The sequence below is a fragment of the Brassica napus genome, chromosome A10 (genome assembly GCF_020379485.1).
Source record: "Brassica napus cultivar Da-Ae chromosome A10, Da-Ae, whole genome shotgun sequence".
Classification (NCBI taxonomy): domain Eukaryota; kingdom Viridiplantae; phylum Streptophyta; class Magnoliopsida; order Brassicales; family Brassicaceae; genus Brassica; species Brassica napus.
Genome location: NC_063443.1, coordinates 8,141,655 through 8,166,696, shown reverse-complemented (window position 1 = coordinate 8,166,696; position 25,042 = coordinate 8,141,655). Strand labels below are relative to the sequence as shown.

Below are 25,042 nucleotides of genomic sequence, written 5' to 3'. Positions count from 1 at the left end.
GCGAAGACAGTTGCGGAGTTCCGACCCATTGCACTATGCAATGTCTATTACAAAGTCATCTCAAAAATCCTTTCTCTGCGGCTTCGACCTATTCTCGGCGACATTATCTCTGAGAGCCAATCGGCTTTCCTACCCGGAAGGGCCATTTCCGATAATGTCTTGATAACGCATGAAGTCCTCCACTAACTCAAGACATCGGAAGCTCAGATTAACTGCTTCATGGCGGTCAAAACTGATATGAGTAAAGCGTACGATAGACTCGAGTGGAGCTTCATCAAAGCTGTCTTCGAACGGTTAGGCTTCAGTGCTATCTGGGTCAACTGGATCATGCAATGCATCTCCACAGTCTCGTACTCTTTTCTTATCAACGACACTGCCCGGGAGATGGTGGTTCCGGATAGAGGCATCCGACAGGGCGATCCCCTCTCACCCTACATTTTCATCCTCTGCGGAGAGGTCCTTTCGGGTCTCTGCTGCCGGGCTCAGAACAGTGGCGATCTTACTAGGATTCGGGTGGCTAGACGTTGCCCGAGACTAACCCATCTCCTCTTTGCGGATGATACCATGTTTTTTATCAAAGCCACTACAAGCAACGCCTCAACGCTTCATGCTATTCTCCACCAGTACGAACTAGCTTCGGGTCAGCTCATAAACACAGACAAGTCCTCTATCTCCTTTTCAGCGAAAACACCACAGGAAACACGAATCAGTGTTAAACAAACCCTTGGTATAGCTAAAGAGGGAGGGGTAGGCAAATATCTAGGACTACCTGAGCTTTTTACAAGAAAGAAGCGTGACCTTTTCTCCTCCATTGTGGAACGAATCAAGATCAAAGCCGCCTCCTGGTCTTCTCGCCGGTTATCAGCGGCCGGGAAACTCACCATGCTCAAGTCGGTATTGACAGCTACACCTACCTACTCTATGTCATGCTTCCTCCTCCCCGTGGGACTATGTAACAGCATACAATCAGCCTTGACCCGGTTCTGGTGGGATGCGGATCCTTCCACCCGCAAAATATGTTGGGTCTCTTGGGACACTCTTTCGACTTCAAAAGATTCTTGCGGACTTGGGTTTAGGGATATACAGGCCTTCAATATAGCTATGCTTGGAAAATTAGCTTGGCGTCTAGTCACCAAGCCGGACTGTCTACTGGCTCGAACTCTCTTAGGAAAGTACTGCTACAAAGGGAGTTTCTTGACAGTCCCCTGCCCCTCATCCACGTCACATGGCTGGAGAGGGATCATTGCTGGAAGAGACCTGTTAATTAGACATCTTAGGAAGGTGATAGGCAATGGAAACTCAACAAAAGTTTGGTCTGATTCGTGGTTATCCAGCTCCGAGGATATGAGGATTCTTGGCCCACCAAGAGAGATCGACAGAGACCTTGTTGTTGCAGACCTTATGATTAGAGGTTCAAATGAGTGGAATCACACAAAGATCGAAGCAACATGCCCGCAGGTAGCTCACCTAATCTATCTGATCCGCCCAAGCGCCCATAATATGGAGGACATCTTTTGCTGGCATGGATCTAAGGATGGTATCTATAGTGTACGATCTGGCTACTACTCCTTGATAGAAGACACCAGAGGACAAGCTCATCAGTTACTTATGGCCCCCTTTAATTGGAGTAAGGCTATCTGGGCAGTGGATACATCGCCAAAACTCAAGCTGTTTCTCTGGAAATTAGCGCAAGGAGCTCTCCCGCTTGGAGCAAACCTACAAGCAAGAGGCATGATGTCTAACACCAACTGCCCTCACTGCGGAGGCATCGAAACAGGAGTCCACCTTATCTTCGAATGTCCTTTTGCCCAACAAGTATGGGCACTAGCCCCCATCAAACCAAACCTGGACTTCATCAGCTCTGCCTCAGTTCACAGCGCCCTCACCGCAGCATCGAGGCTGGTCTGTCTTCCCCCTTCGGGTATTGCATCTGACTTCTTCTCTTGGCTATGCTGGAATATCTGGACTGCTAGGAACCGGCTTCTCTTCGAGAACAGAACATCGCCAGCCATCTCTATTGTAACAAACGCCTTATGTAATGCGAGGGAATGGATGCTGGGTCAGGAAAAGAAACCCGACTCTCCACCACCAGCTTCTCCCTACCTACCAGCTATATCCTTTCCACCGGAGACAGCGCTCTGTAACTCTGACGCAGCTTGGACTACAACCACTAAGCGGGCAGGCCTGGGATGGATTCTAGGCAGCACCACTACAACGCCACAAGTGTCGGGCTCCTCTGCTTCTCCTTTTGTCTCGTCACCACTCCTCGCAGAGGCCTTGGCCCTACGGGAAGCAATCCGTGCAGCACACGCTGCTAACCTCCCCAACGTCTGGATGCGCTCCGACTCTCAAGTGCTCGTTAGAGCAGTCAACTCGAAGAAATTTCCAATGGAGCTCTATGGAGTTTTAATGGATATCGAGTATCTATTTTCCCGTTTTATGTTTTTTCTGCTTTCTTTTATTCCGCGAGAGCAGAACTCTGCGGCTGACTCGCTAGCTAAATCTGCACTTTGTATTGAACCGGCCACTCTTCGGGTCTGAACCAAGTTTTTAATATAAAGTTTGTTGTTGTTCAAAAAAAAAAGAACAGTCAATCTACGCCATCCATGGTGTTGACGCTATGTTTCTTTGACATTGTTCTCCTCTCTTCTCTTCTTTACAAATATTTTTCTTTTTATTCTGTCGTTCATCAAAAAAAAAATAGCAGCTAGAAGCAAAACTTTTTGAATCTAACGTTCCGTTGAAACGTAAAAGAAAGTTTTCATATGATTCACGTGTTTCATAACTTAAAAGATTTGCTAAAAGAGAAAAAAAAAGTCATGCTATGTTTCTTTGACATTGTTCTCCTCTCTTCTCTTCTTTACAAATATTTTTCTTTTTATTCTGTCGTTCATAAAAAACAAATAGCAGCTAGAAGCAAAACTTTTTGAATCTAACGTTCCGTTGAAACGTAATAGAAAGTTTTCATATGATTCACGTGTTTCATAACTTAAAAGATTTGCTAAAAGAGAACAAAAACTCATGCACCTTCTTTTTCTCCGCAAAACATTGTCCTAGTAACACTTAAAAGTAATGATAATCTGATTTCACCCTTATTTATAATTTTAAATGTCACGTCTTAATTATGTCTAAACTTAAATAAAACTAAAAATAATTAGTAAAATATATAAAAAAAATCTTTAAAAACTTGCAACTTTTTGAAAATATGAACTTGCTATTTCTTGAAACATACAAACCTACAATTTTGTCTTACTTTTTGTAATAGGGTATTTTTTGTTTTTCTATTTATTACCTGGTATCAAACTTGAAATTAAATTTAACATTGTTCCGGAGTTGTATATTTCTGATTTCCATTGCATTACGGGGGAATCAGCAGCTAAGACTTGTAACTATTTTCTTTCGATTTTTTTGTAAATTGTTATGTATATATTGACATAATAGGACGTAACTTCACATTTTCTTGGTTTTTGTTTATATTTCTACATGTTCAAGACGGATCACCTATGTGAATCTGATGCTAGTTTTCACAGCATATCATTGGTCAGTAGAATTTTCTGGAGTCATACGATCTCCTGGATTTTTGGAAATATTTCTATCCTTTCCAGCATCCAAATCAATTTGGAATTTATTATTCTAACTAGGGTCGGTGTCCGCGCTTCGCACGGATTACATGTTTAATAAAAGTCCAGTTCAATTAAAATTGGGAGTTTTGAAGTTTCTGAAAGGGTAAGTTATGTTTTGTTTATTTTATAATGCGAAGACGTTGGAAGCAGTGATCATTTTTTTTTAAAAAAAACAACAGTAAGTTTGAATAATAAATTGTTTTGAGGAATTCAATATTCGTAAGAGAAAATAGTATTTGAGTGTACCTATTTAATTGACGTAGAAAGCGGTAACGTAAATTTTTTAAAAGTTGGCTGGTGTCGTTTGCTATGAGGCTTAGGATAACAGTTTATTCCTCTTTTGAAAGCGTTGTATGATACCAATATCGTTGTCAAAGTAGAAGCGCGATCCAGGTGTGGTTGTGAGTGATAGTTTTCCTGAAAAAGTCAAATATTTGTAAGCATTTATTTTGACATAAACTTTATGTTTAGTTTATTACCTTCATGTAACCGTGGAATGATACTTGGTTTTTCCTGGTATATATGTGATTTAACTCCCTGAAATTAGACGCTTCCTTGTCCCATAAAGTTAGACGTACCAATTTTGATCTACAAATAATTATTGTATTATATTTTGTTTAGTTGTAAACCAATTGTTATTTAATAAAAAGTTAGTACATGTCTAAACACAATCCAATGATGATTTTTGAATCTGTGTAGTGGTTATATAAATCACTTCCTTGGATGAGGCATATGCGGCCAACAACATCTGTAGGAATAATTTGGTTTTAGGGACAAAAATTTAGTATTTATTTGTATGTGAGAGAGTTATTGTTTTTTTTTACCTGGGAGGAAATTGGTTGCATTTGCTAAGCTGATCAACGGGTGGTAGCGTTGGGGCCGAAATATGTATGAAGGGATCGGTAGAATGTTTTCTTGAATCAGTGTAATAATTGTTGTCTCATTGATATTAATTATGTATGGTTGAACGGTAAGCATGTACTGTTGGTTATTGGGAAGAAGATTAAAATATCTAATGTGATAAATTTTTCCTTCCTCGAAGCATTGGTAGATTATGTCAGACGTAGAAATAGACACCCTCCCTTCCATTATTTGTTCATGTTTAGTGGTTAAAAGCCATCATTTGAAATGTAGTTGGAATAATTAAAAGTAAGTATTTTTAAGACAAACTTGGATGTCAAGACAAATGAAAGTTGTTCTTAGGAAAACATTTTTATTTTTGTGATTTGTGATGGGCCACATCCTAAAGATCCTAACGATTATTGGATGCAGTCCGAAGGTGTCGCCCCAATTGTTTTGATCTTTTGATGCATGTTCTGCACATATAAGAATGAGAATTATTTGTATTGCCCATCTTTTATTAATTTCATATTTTTTTGAAGTGAACATAGTTATGGTTTGTTTGTTTTTTTTTAAATTATTGACATGGTTATTTAAAAATTAAAGTAGGCCGGCCCATAATTATTTGAATGAGGTCGAAGCATGAGTAATTGGAACTGGTAGTTATAAATTTGTTGGGTGGGTTTGATAGTAGAATTTAGGTTTTTTTAGAAATTTATAGTGACTGTGTGTGAAATAAGGGGGGTGTTATCTTGGGCGGACAATTTTAAGATGAAAGAAAACTTAGCCAGTTCACACATTGTTAAAGAAAACAATAGAAATAATAAATTGTTTGAAAAAATAGAAAATTCAAAAGAAAATAGTTTGACTGTTGAAATAAGTAATTGTCCGAAGAAAATAGTTTTACGAAGACGGCGATTTGGGTTAATGAGCTGGGCTGCGAAATTTTTCGTTACCTGGTCCACCAGCAAATTGTAGACAAACCGAGATTTTTGTAAGCGATAACGAATCCCAAATCTTTTATTGCAATTTTAATTCGAAGCCCAATCAGCTAGTGACATGGCAGTTTGATAGGTGGAGATTATTTTGCCTATGTGGCACCTTTAGAAAAGCTAGGATTTAGCTCCTTTTATATAGTAGGATAATTATCAAGAATAGGTCTAAATATCAGACACAACAGAACTATGCCTTCTTCCTCACATATCCAACAACATTTTGGACTTCGCAATCATTAAAGATATGTAGCACAAATTACAAAGATATGTTGTATATTGACTGAGATGAATACTAAAACAACAAGAAAAAGAATAATAAAAAGAGAAAAATGTTAATAGAAAAAAAATCTCTTTAGCATCAAATCTAAAAAAAAATGGAGAAGAAAGCTATGATAACAATATTTCCAAAATTTTAGTATTTTCATAATTAAATTGGCAGAAAATACATTCAACAATTGGTAGAATAGATAAGGTATCATGGTAGAATGTCCATTCCTAAATTGGTTGAATAATGAAAAATCAGTAGAAAACTTGTTTAAACAAACCCTAGATCAATCTTTGGTGGTAGAAATAATTCAAAAGTTAAAACACAATTTCCTTTCCACACTAAAAGTAGAATGTACATTCTGAAATTCATACAACAAGTTATTTAATATTTCCAAAATTAACAGTAACAAAAATTTCAGCCAATTATATTTTTCCTATTTAACAAAAATTAAAAATATATAGTTAGAAAAATTCCATATTTAATAAAAGTTAATTGCAAAGAAAATATATAACTTTAATGGAAATACTTTTGGGACAATATGTGAATCTTTTGTCCTTGTTTACCGAATCCTCCTCCATGGAGAAATAGTTTATGAGACAAATATACTACCTGCTGCTTGAAGTTTCACATAAATACACTACTCAAATTAAAGAACACAATGTTGTAAACAAAGTTTTCGTGATCTTGACTAACGGAGATGTGGCTGAGCTTTAGAAAAAAAAATGGAAAAAGCTTTGAAATTTTTAATTTTTTTTTAAAAATTTTATAGTGACGAATATTTTGGTGATAAAGATTTAGAAAGTGATGATTCAGATTTTAATATGAATTTCATTAGTTAGGTTAAAGTATTTTAGTTTTTATTTTATATGATAATATAATTACCCACATTTTATTTGACTTTATTCGGTCAATTTGATTTTAATGATTAGATTTGATTAAAATATATTAACAGTGAGATATCTATGTTTATTTTATATTTATTTGTCTACAATTTATTATCAAAATTGTGAAAACTTTTTAGATTTTGATGTTTGAATCAAATTTTAAAACAGCCCAAAATGCTTTTGAATCAAAACGGATTAGACCCAAATATCTATTAGATTTGAAGGCTTTGGGCCGAGCGAGGTCAACCCGATGAAATATCGTCTTCTTCTATCTACAACTATTGATGAGTTTTTCAGGGTTTTTGGTAATGTTAATAGTTAGGAATATAATTATATCATTTTTATTTTTATTAAATATAAAAATTATATAAGATATTATTTAATTTAGTTTTTAATTCTTTTAATCGGTTTTGGTATGAACTTTTAATAAAATTTCTCTAATTCGTTTGATTAACTGTGTGATATATACTTATTTGATAAAAAAGATCGTTATAAAACTTCTTTGATATCAATTTATTGACTCTAATATTTTATTTGTTTAATATGAAATTATTAAGTTAATGAATTATTTTATATATTTTTTCATAAATAAAAATTCCATTCATTTAAACTTAGTAAAACATTCACATTAGATTCTTATTCTTTGATTATTTTTATTCTTAAAAGTATATATTTATAATTATATACGCAAGATTATGTTTGGTTTAAGTTGACATCACATAAGTTTTAAGCAAATAAATTTTTAAAGTTAATAAATTGACAGAAAATAAGTTTCATTATTAAACAATTATCAAAGAAGTATATACCACACAATTAATCAAAAGAATTACAATTTTTTTATTAAAAGTTCATAACATAAAGATTAATATAATTAAAAAAAAAACAAAACAGATTAATAAATATAAAAATAATACAATTATATTGTCTTAAAATACACTAAAATAAAAATGTTAAAACACAAAAATACAAATTTTAAAACATTGCTTATTAAAAGTTCATAACAAAAAAGATTAATAAAAATAAATATAATACAATTATAAAGTTTCTAAATACACTAAAATAAAAAATGTTAAAACACTACTTATAAAATATATTTAAAATATTGATTTTGTAAATTAGATTTTGTTAAAAAATATTCTTACGCTTTTAAAATGTGGGTCAAAATCTAATTGTAATTAAATTATAGTCGGGTCGATTATATTTTATTGTTGAAACAAGATATTTAAACGATCTCTAACATCCGCATCAGTTTTTGGATGAATGAAATTAAACTCAGGATGTTAACTACATAACATCATAAAGTTGAGGGATGTTGTCATGCATAACATATACTTCGTGTGGCAAGATATACATTAGTTTAGTTTGCATGGTTAACCATGTGATGGCCAATACTTCATGTAGCCAGCAGTCATTTTTTTATAATAGTACCATGAAAGTAGTAAACATGAAACTATCCCGTTAAAAAATTAAAAAAAATTGTTTGCTCTAATCTGGCATTTATATTCAGTGCTTTTAATATCTTTGGAAATAAGTCTATTTTTTATCATAACTTATACAGACTCATATAGACTCTGTAAACCAAACTGGGAGATATTGATCCATGTGAACGACGAAAGACGGTTGCTTCCTGACACTGTGTGCTAGGCTATCCGCCGTTGAATTTTGTGTACTTGGTACATGTATTATCTCTGAATGGAGGAAATTTTATTTCAGGACTTTAATATCTTCAAATAACTTGCAAAAGCTGGCCATTCTTCTCATTATGAAACCATATTCACCAATTGAGAACAATCCGTTGCAAACGTAACTTGAAATTGACGTAAGTTTCTCATGCATTCCATTACCCAGAGTAGTGCTTCCATCTCCGCATGAAGAGGAGAGAGACTAACCCGAACATTTCTCGCCCCCATCAACCCATCAAATCCTTCTAAAGTATTGAACCAACACTGTCCAGAAAAAATAACATTCTCTTTCGAGGAACCATTAGTGAAACACCATCTTCCTGGAATTGAAGGTAAATACGTAACCTCTACGTGTGATATTGTTCTCTGTTCATTTACTATATGTGCCTCAGCCCAGAGTGTTGATTCTGTTTCTGCCAATTTGAGTGTATCCCTTTGATCAATGTCCAAATTACAAAAAACTTTATTATTCTTTCTTTTCCAAATGTACCATAGTATCCATGCAAACTGATGATCATCTAACTGCGGGAAAACCTTCCAGAAAAGATGATCCATATTTGTAAAGAGAGACCTTGTTGGAAAAATAGCTGGATTTGATGGTATTTTTGAGAGAGTCCAAACCTGAAGAGCTGAAAGACATTAAAAAAACATGATTTATCGATTCTTCATCAGCTCTGCATCTTGCACAACATATATCTCCAGTTATCCCTCACGCTTGCAGACTCTTTTTGACTGCTACACACTTTGTCACCAATTGCCATTGAAAATGTTTTATCTTTCGTGGACACCGTATTTTCTAGTAGAATACCTTCAATACATCCACTGTGGGTCCAAACAATAATGGTGATCTTTCCCTGTCTTTGGAAATAAGCCTACAATAGAAACAAAAAAATAAAACCACAGCTCAAAAAACCAATGCTTAATTTCTTAAACAAAAAACTAAAGTCACAACTGCAACCAATCAAAGCCATATGTGTTTTACTAAAAGTGACAACTGAATCAATTAATTGTTAGTGGATTTGTTAGCAGAAAACTTAAGAAGATAATGATGTTCTTCCCCCCACATTATATACTAAATTGATGGTAATAAGCTTAGCTTACTTGTATTAGGCAGCACTTGTCTTCGATTTCTTGGTGGAATAGGACAAATATTTAATTAGCTTCTCTTACTTTTTGTTGGGAGAATTCGTCTGAACTATTTTATAGCTTATTTAGCCTCATTTTTGAGGTCATTTCTTATATCCGACCCTTACAGATATTATTATGTTGTAGTCGTCCCTTGAATCGTTTGTTTGTTTCTTTAGTGAATCGGTCACTGTTTTGTTATCATCCATTTTTTAATACTGCTCCACCTGCTCCGTAGGAACTCGCTCTCTTGTTTTACTAGTATTTCTTAAGATCCTTGAATTAACAAGAATATATTTTCCTGAAATCAATCATTTTGTGCACATTTGGTCTTATTTGGTGAATCGTTTCCACTTGCTATGAATTGACGATGCGGGTTGTTTCACGTTGTTCTCCTCACACCTTTTGTTTAAGAATTGCACCACACAACTGATTTATAGTAGCGACTAAGTGAGTGTGACATTCCATGCTCTGTCCTTGTTCTACCAAATTGTATACTTGCTGTCTTCGCCAACATCACCCTCTCTTTTTTTTGGTAAACAACGTGATATCAGGTCAGAGGAGAATGGTAAACTGACAATTATCACATCATAAGACTTTGTGATATCAGGTCAGAGGAGAATGGTAAACTGACAATAATTAGATAAAATTGTGTGGACAGAAAATTTGTTTGTTTATGTTGAGTTGCAAAGGTACGTAGGAAAGAGATTGTATCCACCTTATGTAATGGCTAATCAAAAATAAGATACTTCTTTACTATAGATATTTGGATGGTGGTTCTTGGATCTATTTAAATCATGGTGTAGCAGTTGGTATTACTTTGTCATCCCTGGCTACTATTTAAGTTACTATGATACCCAAACTCATTATCCCCCACTCTCAACATTCATATAGTCTTTACTCTCTAAAAGAACTTCTGAAATGGCAGCAAATGATGTCCCTTGCTGTGAACCTATGTTCTGGTTTTACCTTACTGCATGTTTTGGTCTAGTTGCTTTCGCAGGTTTAATGTCAGGACTGACCCTTGGTCTTATGTCCCTTAGTCTCGTCGAACTTGAGGTCATAGCTAAGGCTGGTGAACCCACCGACCGCAGAAACGCTGGTCAGTGTCATGAACCCATTGACCCTATACTCATACTTTTTTTACTTCATAGTTCACTTCAAACTAACACCATTAAAAAATTACAACGAAATGGCCAGAAAAGATCCTGCCACTCGTTAAGAACCAACATCTTCTGCTGTGTACACTCCTCATAGGCAATGCTTTGGCGATGGAGGTATCATGCTTATGCACATATCTTTAGATACAACTTAACTTTATCTTTTTTTAACTTTTTATTTAGTATTTAATGACAATGTTTCTGTTGCTAAAATCTAAAAGGCTCTACCAGTCTTTGTCGATTCCCTGCTTCCAGCTTGGGGCTCTGTTCTGATATCTGTGACTCTCATACTTGCATTTGGCGAGGTAAGTAGAGTTTGAACTAGCTTTCTGTGCTGATCTGATTCTTTTAAGGTTGCCCAAAAACTCGTACGGTTCTCAGGACTAGCTTTGAGATTTTGGAGACCATAAACATTTTACTAAAATTTTAATAATTTTTTTTTTAAATAATATAAGAGTCTATGTATGTATATTAATTTTTTTTAAAAAAATTGGGCACTACGCTAACGTTCAGGTTGTGACAGAACCGGCCATGACTGTTCTTTTTTGATTGTTGTAGATTATACCTCAAGCTGTATGCTCTCGATACGGGCTAAGCATCGGAGCAAAGCTATCGATTTTGGTTAGATTTATTGTCATAGTCTTCTTTCCGCTAGCTTATCCAATCAGCAAGGTAACTCAATCAGCTTAAAACAAATGGAATTTTATTAGAATGAAGCAGAAATTGTTTTTAAAGTCAAAAACAATGCTTCAAACTTTTACTTCTTCCTTCAATGTTCTTAGCTACTCGATTTATTGCTTGGAAGAAGACATTCTACACTTTTCAGACGAGCAGAGCTCAAGTCATTTGTGTTTATGCATGGAAACGAGGTTTATTTTAAATTTTGAGATGATTTTATCTTTGAAAAATTGTTTTGTCAATATGTAAGCTAAAACCTATGTCTTTCTCGGTGTCCTTTCTTCTGATAACTAGGCAGGAAAAGGAGGGGAACTAACTCACGATGAAACAACAATCATATCAGGAGCTCTCGACATGTCTCACAAGAGTGCCAAAGACGCAATGACATCAGTCTCCAAGATATTCTCACTTGATATCAACTCCAGGCTCGACGAGTATGTTCTTCATTCTGTTTTTCCTCAAATAATACATTTTCAGTTAGTTTGTTATTCTTATCCTCCAATTTGGGGTTCACAGAAAGACAATGGGACTAATAGCAAGTGAAGGCCATAGCCGAATCCCGGTATACTCGGTGGATCCTACTGTTATCATCGGATATATTCTTGTGAGTAAGCAACAAAATCTATTACACAGTTAAGTAATCTTGAGAAACACTATGCCTTCTGACATGAGTTTTTGATTAGGTCAAGAACTTGATCAAAGTCCGTCCTGAAGATGAGACACCGATCAGAGATCTCCCCATCAGAAGAATGCCTAGGTATATTGATTTTTCTAACAAAACTGCTTTCTAAGCTGGAACGTAACGGTCCAAAAAGTTTAATTATTGTTTTCTGCAAGCAGGGTCAATTTGAATCTACCTCTCTACGACATCCTCAACATCTTCCAAACAGGTCGAAGCCACATGGCTGCTGTCGTTGGGACTAAGAACTGTACCAATACCAACACTCCTGTCCATGACAAGAGCATCAATGGTTAAGAGACTTGTATATATGATAGATCATTAAATCTGAAATAATATTATAAAGTATTGAGATGAGAAGTATATTTTTGTCTTAATTCAGGAACGGATAATAAAGATGGAAATGTTGTTTTGAGCATTCCTGTGATGAACTCAAGTGAGGTTAATCATCAGAGTCCAATCCGATACATTGATAGCATTGCTGATGAAGATGAAGAAGTCATTGGCATAATAACTCTAGAAGATGTCATGGAGGAACTCATACAGGTAAGTAATTAATCATTATAGATGGTTAGACTACTAACATTTTATTTTAGCTAACCATCTTAATTATGAACCTTGTAGGAAGAAATATTTGATGAAACAGACCGGTATGTCGAAGTTCATAAGAGGTATGATTGATCATCATTAATGAATCATAATGGATAGAGTGCAAGTTACATTATTTTTCACAAGACTCGGAATCTCTTTTGTTACCTCCGTAGGATAACAATAAACATGCCAATATCTGGGAACTCGAATCCACAATCGCCGGGAACTGCCACGTGGCTTTCGGAGCTAACATCTCCTATCTCGCCGTATCGCTCAAGTCCACTGTCGCCTAACATCAGGATCTCTACGCTGCTCCGGTCACCGATAAACTCACCTTACCGTCAGTCTCCGTTTCTCAGGCCTACACTCTGTGCTTCTCCACCGTCACAGCCTCCTTCGGTGCTCTCTCCGGACAGCAATGATCGTTATTACTATTTGTCTCCTAGTAGGGTACGTACGTAACTTGAATATCAAGAAATCGTTTTGCAATGTCTTTTCTTTTTCTTTTTTTTTTTGAAAAAAGGCATTGCAATGTCTTTCTTAAGTCATAAGTTAAGTTTCGACTTTGCTCTTTGTTTGTGTGTTGTTACCTTGCAGGTGGGGAAAACGTACGTGAAGCTACCAAGATCAAATGGTTCGTAAAACGAAACGGTAGATCTGATTAAAAATGTATTTAAGTGAAGCAAAATATATTAATAACAAGAGTCAAAAGACTTTCTTGTCGATCATTTTTCAAGATTTAGGTTAATCTTTTATATGCATGTGAATTGAAGTGAAGAAAAGATGAACTGTCTTTATTTTTGAGTATTATTTTTTTTTTGAAAAAGGATAAATAGTAGGAAACGTGTGGCTACTGGCTAACAAAATAATATCTTAAAGATAAAAACAAAATATGCATGCCACCTTATACATGTATAATAAGGTAACTAATCAAATTCACAAAAGAATACTTAAGAAAAGAAACTATTAGTTTACAAAAGAAAACAACATAACAAGGTTCTTTTCTTAAGATGGGTTCCCTTTGTTCATATGAGTGGATGAGACAGATCACGAACAAGCTATGGATCTATGGATTCCACACAACTTATGAAAAATTTGACAAGTCAAGTTGAACTCTAAGAAATCCGAGAAATTTTCCTGATTAATGGCACCTTGAGGTACTAAGTTACGTCCGAAGAGAAGTATATTGGATGCCAAAGATAATTATGCGCTGGATCTACATAAAGAAAGGTCTGGAATTGGACAGTTCTTAATAACCCAGTTTGTAATATTGGTCTGGTCATATATGGTTTTTGGGTCTAGCTTTGGTTCGTTATGGGTCTTTGATGGGTAATGAATATTGACCAAGTTCAACTACTCATGGCTGGACTGGAATCTTCTAAAAGAAACCAAATAATATTTATGTAAACATGACCCTTACATTTTATACTATTTTTAGTTAAGCATTTTTTTTATAAACAAACACACAATTAACTAGATGGAATTAGGGGTGGGCAAAAATACAGAACCGAACCAAGTCAAACCGAACCAACCGAACCGAAACCAATTCCAACCGAACCAATGTCTATTTCAAACCATTCGGTTGAAGATTTTCCTAATCCGAATGGTTCGGTTTTATACCGAACCGAACCGAGAAACCGATGTGTTTTGTAATGATTTAAATTAAAAATATTAGTAACACCAATATACTAAAATTCTAATACCAAACCACATACTTTTTCATTTTTCATTCATCAACATATATTCTTCTAACCGAATATGTAATTTTTAAAATATTTCACTCAAAAAAATAGAAAAGTCTGTATCTTTATATCTTATATATGTAAACGTGGATGTTAAATCTAAACCTAAAACCTAAAATATAAAGAAAAATTTATTAAAAAAAACTTCTTCTCCACAGCGTCACATGGAAGATGATTTATTGCAAGATTTTTAATAATGATATAAGAGACATTACTAGTGATATTGTTTTATTTTATTTTAGTTAACTTTCATTTTTTTAATTCTTATATACTTTTTGTGACTTTTTAAAGGTTTTGTTTCCGTTTTAAATTGAATTTACTTCACATAGTTTATGTTTACATAATTTATGTTTTAAAACATAATTTCTCTTAGAAAAATTAAACTACGAAGAACCTAACTAAGAATAACCTAATTAAATTGATCCAAAAAAACAAACCCAACCGAACTGAATACAAACCAAACCGAATATAAACCGAACCGAACACAAACCAAACCGAACCAAACTAAACTAACTATGGTTTATTTCAGTTGAAAAAAATACTAGAACCGAACTAACCAAACCGATAAAATAACCGAAGTGCCAGCCCTAGATGGAATGCTCAATTACTGAGCTATATCGCTTGTTTTAAAAGTTGTGCACTGATTTGTTACTTTTCTTTTAGGTTTACTATAAATTTGTAAGAAAGAAAAAAAAGATTTTAAAAGAGACACAGAAAATGAAGAAAATAAATTATGAGAAAGATCTATGAAACAATAAGTAGATCTGTGAGAAGAGAAAATGAACAAAGGACCGACACGTGGCAACACGTGACTAGTCTGGATCACTTATGTGGGGCCAGGATAACTCTGTATAATTCAAAAAAAAAATGAACAAATTATCAAATAAATAATGGGTCTATTTAGAGAATCGAAAATAGAGAAAAAAAATAGTGAATATTTCTCATAGAGAAATGTTGCAAGTTGCAACAATACTATTTTTTCTTAAAAAAAACAATACTATTATCAAGTTCTTGTATCTGGTCTCCGTTTTTATTAAGTATTGAGCGGCCTAAAGCAAATATTTTTATGACTTTGGGTTTGTTTGAGTTTGTCTTTCTTGATTTATTACTGGTGTGAATTATTGAGAAGCTGGGAAAAACACGTGAAGGTAGTTTGGGGTTTGGATTCTCAATTCATATTTGATCTGACTTCATTATTTAGAAGGGTTTGGATTTGATGTCATCGTTCAATTTAAACACTCTTAATGGGAGAGAATGTTTTTAAAGTTGTACTAGAGTTTGGCGGATATATTTTTCGTTTGAATATTTTCATATATTTGATTTTTTAATATGTTTGTGTAAATCATATGTCCTTGTTATTTTAATTTTGTAACATGTATTTACTTTTGTTTGTTGCATAATTATTAGCACTTGTGCTTTCATTTTTAATTGTGTTGATTTGTGCCAACACTCGAGAAATTATATTTGTATAGTATATGTTGTAAGTCGACATGTAAGTCAACTGATTTTTATTTGACAATATATTGGTGTAGTTTAAAATTTCATTTTTTTTTATTTGTGAATAATCTCGCTAATACATACGAGGGATTCTGCTTAAATATTATAGATGTAATATGTACCGTCAATATTACTTCCTTTGGACAAATTTTAGAGAAAATTGGTAAAAGAGACATTTAAAAGTTGAATTTGTCCTCCTGAAACTTTATATAAATTTTTGGACAATTCTCTCAAATAACTATTTTTAAGTTTTTGTTACAAAAATAGATCTTAATAAAGAAAATGACCTAAATAGTCTCTTTTTATTTTGAAAATTTTAATATTTATTTTTTTAAATTTGAAACCATATCCCCAAAATCATACCCTTTAACTTTAAACCCTAAGTCTAGATTAGTTAGCCATTGGGTAAAAATATATTTTTATCCTTTAATAAAACTTATTTTGGTCATTTTCTTCATTAATAGCTATTTTTGTGATAAGAACTTTAAAAAAGCTATCCTAGGAAATTTCTCTAATTTTTTTTTGTCTCATTAAGATTTTAATTATTTTAATACCATTGTACCTTTAAATTAATTTAAACTAGAATTTGACCCGCACGTTCGTGCGGATATATTTTTATTTTATAAATGTATACATTTAACATTATTGCAAAATTTTAAATATATAATTTATTTTTGAGTGTTATATATTGTGTAATTTTATAATTTTATTGTTTAGTTTTTTTATTAAGCATTATTAATATATAATCATTTGTTTTATGCTTTTTACTTTGTTTTAAACACTATTGTCAAATGATAAAAACACACACGCAATGAGCCATACTTGTAATGAAAAACATAGTGATATCATTAATATCTTTTGAATTATTATTTTTTCTGATATCCTATTTTGTAAATAACGCACGATCTTAAAGTTAGTTATGACTATTATATTTTGTATATAATCATTTTAGATAATATATTGTTGTGAATTTTAAATTAATTAAATAATATATAGTCGTAGATATAAAAGTTCAATATATGCTAATATTTTTTGTATAAAATATACATACTTTATGAATTTAACCCTTTTTAACTGTGAATGATAGTTTATTTTATTTATTTAAATGAAAGCAATGATAGTTTATTTTATTTATTTAAATGAAAGCAATTTTAAAATAAAATAGGTTAATTTACCCATTTTATATAGTTTTTTATTTAATTCTATATTACCTCTATTTTATATAATATATTATAAAATTTATAAAAAGTAGCAAAGACCCATACTTGTAATGAAGAACATAGTATGTAATGAAAAACATAGTATGTATTATAAAATTTATAATAAAAATTTAATTAATATTAATGTATAATCATATTATATTACTAATTACGAAATTACTTATTGCATGATTTAAAAAGAAAATACTTAAAACTTTAATAAGATTTAGATAGATATTTTCTCAACAGATTTTGTTATAACTAAAAATAAAATTTAAAACTATATTTTCTCAACAGATTTGTTAGACAAATAATAATCATTATGTCATATTAAGTAATTAATCAAATGGTCCTACTAAGACTTTTAAATAGTAGATAAAAATTAAGACCCTAAATTAAGAGTGATTTACACTATAGGGCAGTTTATAAGTTTTTATTACATTCTAAGACAGTTATTGCTCATAAGACAGTTTTTTGCAACTAGAAGCTAACTAAGCTCATTCTTGAAACTAAATAAGTACCACAGTTTTAATATTAATTTCTTCTTCTACAACTGGAAACAATTTTAATGGTAGAAAAATCTCCAGAAAAAATCTAATAAATAATGGTTTTAATGGCAAAAGAGAATGAAAATAATGGTTTTACATTTCCTCGACAGTGATTAAACTTCTCTTTGCAACGGTCGGAATTTCAACAAAGCCAATGAAGGACACTGTGGCATCACGGCATAGACTATTGGGGAACCAGTGGGTAAATGTTTGGCATATAAGAGCTATGGCGATTTGGATATAATCTTCCAAAACTCAATAACTAAAACTTTTTTTTTCTTAGTTTTGGTGTTAATCGGTTAATCTATACAATATTTGTAAGTGTTGGAGGTAAAAAAACAGAAAATATAATGAATATTGCAAGATAAAAATTAATGGCAGCTCTGAAATATATTTGCAGGAAACCCAGAAAACCCTAGTACAAAGAAGATGAAATTATTACAAAATTGCCACTCATTAAAAAATCATAATTGTGGACAATATACGAATTTAATGTACATGTGTACAACCTAGGTTTGTGGACACCGAAGCAAAATGATTATACAATTTCTATGTTTCTTTTTTTTTATAAAATCTACATTCACTAGGTCCGGATTGCACAATTTTCAAAATAAAACAAAACGGCATGGACCAATGTTGCAAAATCAGAACATTCACTAGGTCCGGATTGCACAATTAAAAGTTTTGGGAAATATTTGTTTGGTATTTTGAATATTTAATTAGGTGACAATGTACTAAGTGTTGTGGAACAAAATGTACACAAAATAACATGTCCAATTTGACTTAAACTTCCAATTTGTTCAAGTTTCTACATGTGTAGACGTCACAAAGTGTACACACATGTCGTATCGTTTGTTATTCTTTCTCAAAAACAAAAAACAAAATTGGTCTTACATGTGGGTGTCTATGTATCTGTGTACACATGGACACTATTATACAAGTGAATCATTGCACATGATAGTAAATTTTGTGTCTCCACGTGAACATAATATGGCTGTACACATTTTGAAACTTGCAAATTTATCCAATTTAATTTGGTTGATGCGGAGATGAGAAGATTATAGACTAGTAAAAGTATAAATCTCATATAAAATTTCCACATATACAATGTTGTAATGATATATATGTACATCGTTTTACATATCCACATGTACAAAAAGGTGTGTGCAAACTAGCTGTACATCGGTTTACATATCCACATGTACAAAAAAGCGTTCAGCCTTTCTTTCTTACATATTATACACCCTCATGAATTCTTCATATTAAAGTAGCTCAATATTGAACATATCTACATGTTTGTTTACCAATATTGACATGTACATTTTACCATGGTGCAAAATTCAATTAGACATTTACGAATTTATAAAGAAAGAAACTTGGTTTTGGATGGTTATTTTCTTGTTATCGCGTGTTGTACACTTAGAGATGTTTTATGTACATCATGTTTGTGTACACCAAAGATGATGTACACCACCATTGGAGATGCACCTTCACATATCTTCAAAGATAGATCGTATAACAGAGAAAATTATTTCGTGTATACATGTACAGTCTAATGGAAAGTGTACACTTTGATGATAGTGTACACACAAAACTATGTAAGGTGGACATATTTCAAAAAAAGTTACAAATGTAGAAAACATTTTGAAATGCATTACATCTTTAAATATTAAAAGTAGCTCAATAATGAACATATCTACATGTTTGTTTACCAATATTGACATGTACATTTCAGAATGGTGCAACATTCAATTAGACATTTACGAATTTATAAAGAAAGAAACTTGGTTTTGGATGATTGTTTTCTTGTTATGTAGCGTGTTGTACACTTGAGATGTTTTATGTACATCATGTTTCATGTACATCAAGGATGTTGTACACCATCATCGGAGATGCACCTTCACATATCTCTAAAGATAGATCGTGTAAAAGAGAAAATGATTTCGTAAAAAAAATTGAAAAAATAAATTTAAGAAGCAGATTTCAGTTTTCTAAGAAATTGAGTATTTAGGAGGAAGAAGGCGAAGGGGAATGGAAGAGGGACCCACTTTATTTTTCATGTATTTAACCATTAAATATATAAGCGAAATTGACTTTCTCCAATACTATAGATCTGGACCGTCGATGTTATAAACCATAAAAGAGATCCAAGGGTTGTGAAATGAGACCAATATAAGTCTTGTCATAAAAATAAAAAATAATCTGGACCACTGAGAAGGGAGTTAGATGTGCGGTTGTGATGTTTTCCAGCTAAAATTACATTTAGTTAGTAATTATGATAGTCAGATGTTAGCGAGTTAGTTTAGGAAAGGAAGAAGTTGTTAGGATAAAGTGTGCTAGTAGAACAAACTGCCCTAGAATGTTATAAATAACTGAAAACTGTCCCAGAGCGTAATATTTTCCAAACATTTACCCACTGGTTCCCCAATAGTCTATGCCGTGATGCCACAGTGTCCTTCATTGGCTTTGTTGAAATTCCGACAGTTGCAAAGAGAAGTTTAATCACCGTCGAGGAAATGTAAAACCATTATTTTCATTCTCTTTTGCTATTAAAACCATTATTTTTTAGATTTTTTCTTGAGATTTTTCTACCATTAAAATTGTTTCCAGTTGCAAAGAGAGAAATTAATATTAAAATTGTGGGACCTATTTAGTTTCAAGAATGAGTTTAGTTAGCTTTTAGTTGCAAAAAACTGCCTTAGGAACAATAACTGCTTTAGAATGTAATAAAAACTTATAAACTGCCTTATAGTGTAAACTGAAGAGGGATCCACTTTATTTTTCATGTATTTTAACCATTAAATATATAAGCAAAATTGACTTTCTCCAATACTATAGATCTGGACCGTCGATGTTATAAACTATAAAGGAGATCCAAGGGTTGTGAAATGAGACAGATATAAGTCTTGTCATAAAAATCATAAATAATCTGGACCACTGAGAAGGGAGTTAGATGTGCGGTTGTGATGTTTTCCAGCTAAAATTACATTTAGTTAGTAACTATGATAGTCAGATGTTAGCGAGTTAGTTTAGGAAAGGAAGAAGTTGTTAGGATAAAGTGTGCTAGTAGAAGAAACTGCTCTAGAATGTTATAAATAACTTAAAACTGTCCCAGAGCGTAATATTTTCCAAACATTTACCCACTGGTTCCCCAATAGTCTATGCCGTGATGCCACAGTGTCCTTCATTGGCTTTGTTGAAATTCCGACAGTTGCAAAGAGAAGTTTAATCACCGTCGAGGAAATGTAAAACCATTATTTTCATTCTCTTTTGCCATTAAAACCATTATTTTTTAGATTTTTTCTTGAGAATTTTATACCATTAAAATTATTTCCAGTTGCAAAGAGATAAATTAATATTAAAACTGTGGGACCTATTTAGCTTCAAGAATGAGTTTAGTTAGCTTTTAGTTGCAAAAACTGCCTTAAGAGCAATAACTGCCTTAGGGCAACATTATCGGTGATTCTAATGACATATCTTAGCATTTATCGTATTTAATTTAAATACAAATGGGGCAATATCACGAGGGACACCGCTTAACTAAGGGCAACATTATTGGTGAGACAAAAAATAAGTCCTTAGGATATTTTATTAATATTTTTAAGTTAGGGACAAAGTGTAAGAACATTTGTAATTTTGTAGATTATTGGTAGAACTTGTCTTGTATCTTAGTAAATAATTTTGTTTTAATGTGTAATGAGATATAAAGGATAACATTTAAATAAAACATATAAAAGAGAAGTTTAACATTAAAATTGAAAACATATGAAAATTACAAAAAAAAAAAAACAAATAATAAATAAAAGGAAACAAACATTTTATTCAATTCATATAAACTTGTAAATTATATGTTATTTGGAAGATGTCCAAATTTAGTCCATATGATTTCAATCAAATCGTTTTTTAAATTGTGATGGGCTTGTCTATTCCGAAAGCTTGTTCGGTGATCAATCGAATTGCCGAGATTTGAAGCCATATTGACGGAAAATGTATCCACCTCTTCTCTTTCTTGAAATTCATCGACCGCATACTGAGTGGCTGATGATCGTTCATCCTCAACAATCATATTATGGAGGACGATACATGCTCTCATAATATTCCCAATTTTGTCCTTATCCCATAAATTAGAGGGGTTTCTTACGACCGCAAACCTAGCTTGCAGCACTCCAAAGGCACGCTCCACATCCTTTCGCACAGCTTCTTGGGTTTTAGCAAATAATGAATGCTTGTCACTCTGTGGGAGTCGGATAGACTGAATAAAAGTCGCCCAGTTCGGATAAATGTCATCCGTGAGATAATATGCCAAATGGTACGGGTTACCATTTACATAGAAGTTTACTTGTGGCGCTACTCCGTTAATAATGTCATCAAAAACAGGTGATCGATCAAGAATGTTAAGATCATTCATAGTACGTGGAGCTCCAAAAAAAGCGTGCCATATCCAGAGGTTGTATGAAGCTACCGCCTCCAACACAATTGTTGGTTTTCCGGTTCCTCGTGAATACATTCCTTTCCAAGATGCTGGGCAATTATTCCACTCCCAATGCATACAATCGATGCTTCCAACCATCCCTGGGAATCCACGTTGTTCTCCAGTATATAGTAGTCTTTGCAGATCCTCCGGTGTGGGACGTCTTAGGTATTCATCGCCAAAAAGTTGGATGATTCCGGCGGTAAAATGGTGCAAACATATTCTAGCTGTTGTTTCACCTAGTCGGACATATTCGTCAACGGTATCAGCCCCACCACCATACACCAATTGTCGAATTGCTGCATCTTCTCTTGGTTGGAAATACTCAACTTCTTGGGAGAGTCTATGCACAATACGCAAGAACAAAGTCTTGTTCATTCGAAACCGTCTCCGGAATATATGTTGCGGGAATGTCGGGGTCTCGCTAAAATAATCATTCCAAAGCTTTATGTGGCCTTCTTCCCGGTTTCTCTCAATAAAAATACGTTTTTTCGCTCTTTTGGTTCGGGAATAATATCTGGAATTTCTAAAAAATCTTCAAACATAGATTCGAATTCAGCATCATCATCTTTGTGGTAATGATAATGGGAAGAAGATGCCATTTGGAATGAAAAAAAATTTGTGACTTTTAATGAGAGTAGTAGAGAAGTTTTTGATATGAGAAGTAGAGAAGTTGTGATTTAAACGACAATATGAGAACTCTTAATTATAGGCCCAAGAAGTTCATATCTTGTGATTGTATATTGTTTCTCTTGTGAACCTTTCGTACATCTTGAGTCACAAGCTTGTACAATATCAAATTATTTGAGTCACGAGCATGTACAATATCACGAGCTTACAGTAAGATTTTACCTGAGTCACGAGCTTGTACAATATCAAATTATTTGAGTCACGAGACATGAAATGATCGAAATACAAGTACACATTCCATTGTTCTCATTACACATTACACATAGTTCATTACTAATCCGAGTTCGCTACTAAACCATAACGAGAACCATAACACATTAGATAAAGATGAGGACGATACCTATGAAAATTAACACCATAACCATAACCGCAACAAAGTAATCAAAGCTAGACCTTGATTTATTCTTGGCCAACTCACACACCATGTTCTCTAGTCTAACAAGCTTCTGGTCAGTCTCGTAGTCACTCAAGAAGTTCAGAGAGTCTACCTTCTCGGCTAACTGAAGTGTCTGTCTATCCCTGACTCTCATCTCCTCCATTACAGCCTCATCCCACCATTTCCATACATGACACTCGCCATCATCAACATTGGTACATGTGTAGTATCTGCGACCTGGATCGGTTGTACTGTAAGACGTTGCTATCTGAGGTTGACTCCCACAGTAGCAGGTTTGTGGGAAACCGAATTCAACCTCAGGCTGCGGAGGGTAGACAAACTCCTGAGCGTTCACGTACTCTAACTGCGCTTGGTCTTGCTGAATCAGAGCTTCTATTTCATTGTTGTCACTGTCCGAGTCATCACCTCGATGCTCCTCAGACTGGGAAGGTTGGCTATAGCTGTAATCAAGACCCATGTTTAATGAAACCTGGAAAAATGTACAAGGTAAATATTAGACAGTTATTTAACAAAGATTCACATGTATTTATAATGATGGACATTCATTAATCAACACACCAAGTTAACATAATTGATTAATTTTTAAAGGTAGAGATACAAAGCAAGCAGAAAGTACAATAAAAACATAGACACCGTTGACATTAAAAACATAAACAGCAAAGTACTTATGACAGAAATAAAAAAATAAAGTTCTTGCACAAAGGTTTTAAGACATGTTGTTTGAGATATTTCTCTAGAAATACTCGGCGAGAAGCTTGTTTTTGGCTACTTCTTCTCGCTCACTGAGTGGTTCGGTTTTGGCTAGGAGAGTGTCTAAGATGGCAAGCTTTGACAGTTTCTCTTTCCTATCCAAATCCACCTTCCTCATTTCCCAAACCTCCTTATACTCACCAACAGACTTCCCCATCGCATTGCTCCGTTTAGCTTTTGTGGCCTTTACACCTTCTGGTCGTATCTCTTGTTCACCAACACTTGTGGTTGATGTTTGGGAATTTGGTTGAACGGTTTTCCTCTATGAACTTCCAGAAGCTTTAGTGCAGTTGAGGTTAAGCCATCTCTGCTCATACCTCAACACACACCACGCATGCTCCAGTGTAAATTTGGACTCCTGATCAGCGTAAAATATGTCATGGGCCACCTTGAGAACATCATTCTCATGCTGACCACTACTAATTTGTCGCTCCGCAGCCGCATATGCACCACAAAACTTGTTAGTTTGATCATTGATTTTCTGCCACCTCTGCCTATAATGGAGATGCTCGCAACTTTCACCAACATTCAAAGCCGCAAAGAAATAATCTCCTACTCGCTTCCAGAATGTCCCTGACTTTTGGTTATTGCCGACTATTGCATCTTTAGATGTGTTTAGCCAGGCATTAATCAGCTTCTCGTCCTCTGCAGGAGTCCATTTATGTCTCTTCCCACGCTCCACCGGTGTGTCTGTAGGTGGAGTTGGAGCATCTCCTTGTTGTGAACTGAATGGAGGGATCTGTGAAGATCCAGAATGAAAACTCTCATAAGGAGAGTTCTCATGATGAACACTTTCGTGTTGACTGTGAAGAAGGCCAATATAACCAGCAGACTGGCTATACGGATTCCTTGGATCCATAGAATTAAGAAGAGAGAAGTGATAAGAGAATAGAAGCCGGAATCTTTGAGAGTTATAGAAGAGAAGAGATAAAGATGATGGAGATTAAATCGTTATTTGGAAGGATGGTTTAATAGGTGAAACTTTAATTAACACTATCATAATGACCTAACAACAAAAGTACATCTCAGTTATTAGACATTACACAACCATAATAACCTAACTACCAAGTGCATTAACTACCTATCAAACCACCCTTGCAAACAAACTAGACTATCAATTCATAAGTGAAACAAGAGTTCAAGTCTATACGCTTTGGTTGCAAGCAAACTAGATATTTTTTTCATTTATGTCGCGCCTATTCATCACAGAAACAATATCTCAA

At 33.8% G+C, this 25,042-nt stretch overlaps 4 protein-coding genes across 4 annotated transcripts; 2 read left to right on the top strand and 2 right to left on the bottom strand.

Moving 5' to 3' along the window:
- Window positions 1-219: 219 nt before the first annotated feature.
- LOC106403361 lies at window positions 220-2,541 on the top strand. Its single transcript, XM_013844202.2, has one exon. It carries the CDS (start codon window positions 220-222, stop codon window positions 2,539-2,541), a length of 2,322 nt encoding a protein of 773 aa, XP_013699656.2.
- A 6,892-nt stretch (window positions 2,542-9,433) lies between these two features.
- Window positions 9,434-14,130, top strand: LOC106405132 (DUF21 domain-containing protein At5g52790-like). Its single transcript, XM_013845729.3, has 13 exons — window positions 9,434-10,519; window positions 10,618-10,694; window positions 10,799-10,882; window positions 11,136-11,249; window positions 11,360-11,446; window positions 11,550-11,689; window positions 11,772-11,859; window positions 11,939-12,012; window positions 12,096-12,226; window positions 12,317-12,480; window positions 12,559-12,605; window positions 12,699-12,975; window positions 13,123-14,130. The coding sequence occupies exons 1-13, from the start codon at window positions 10,339-10,341 to the stop codon at window positions 13,165-13,167; spliced, it is 1,509 nt and encodes a 502-aa protein (XP_013701183.2). The 5' UTR covers window positions 9,434-10,338; the 3' UTR covers window positions 13,168-14,130.
- Window positions 14,131-21,355: 7,225 nt separating this feature from the next.
- LOC125578971 lies at window positions 21,356-22,360 on the bottom strand. The gene has a single exon (XM_048742138.1). It carries the CDS (start codon window positions 22,358-22,360, stop codon window positions 21,356-21,358), a length of 1,005 nt encoding a protein of 334 aa, XP_048598095.1.
- A 1,442-nt stretch (window positions 22,361-23,802) lies between these two features.
- On the bottom strand, window positions 23,803-24,678 carry LOC111206957 (glutathione S-transferase T3-like). Its single transcript, XM_048742137.1, has 2 exons — window positions 24,137-24,678; window positions 23,803-24,079 (listed from the first exon to the last, which is right to left on the bottom strand). The coding sequence occupies exons 1-2, from the start codon at window positions 24,676-24,678 to the stop codon at window positions 23,803-23,805; spliced, it is 819 nt and encodes a 272-aa protein (XP_048598094.1).
- Window positions 24,679-25,042: the final 364 nt, after the last annotated feature.

Excerpts from the sequence above, each read along its gene's own strand:
- LOC106403361 (XM_013844202.2), top strand. The coding sequence starts at position 220 with ATGGCGGTCAAAACTGATATGAGTAAAGCGTACGATAGACTCGAGTGG.
- LOC106405132 (XM_013845729.3), top strand. The coding sequence starts at position 10,339 with ATGGCAGCAAATGATGTCCCTTGCTGTGAACCTATGTTCTGGTTTTAC. Across the intron at positions 10,695-10,798 it reads GCAATGCTTTGGCGATGGAG|GCTCTACCAGTCTTTGTCGA; the intron begins GTATCATGCTTA and ends AAAATCTAAAAG. Across the intron at positions 11,250-11,359 it reads TAGCTTATCCAATCAGCAAG|CTACTCGATTTATTGCTTGG; the intron begins GTAACTCAATCA and ends CAATGTTCTTAG.
- LOC125578971 (XM_048742138.1), bottom strand. The coding sequence starts at position 22,360 with ATGAACAAGACTTTGTTCTTGCGTATTGTGCATAGACTCTCCCAAGAA.
- LOC111206957 (XM_048742137.1), bottom strand. The coding sequence starts at position 24,678 with ATGGATCCAAGGAATCCGTATAGCCAGTCTGCTGGTTATATTGGCCTT. Across the intron at positions 24,080-24,136 it reads CATGCGTGGTGTGTGTTGAG|GAAAACCGTTCAACCAAATT; the intron begins GTATGAGCAGAG and ends AAGTTCATAGAG.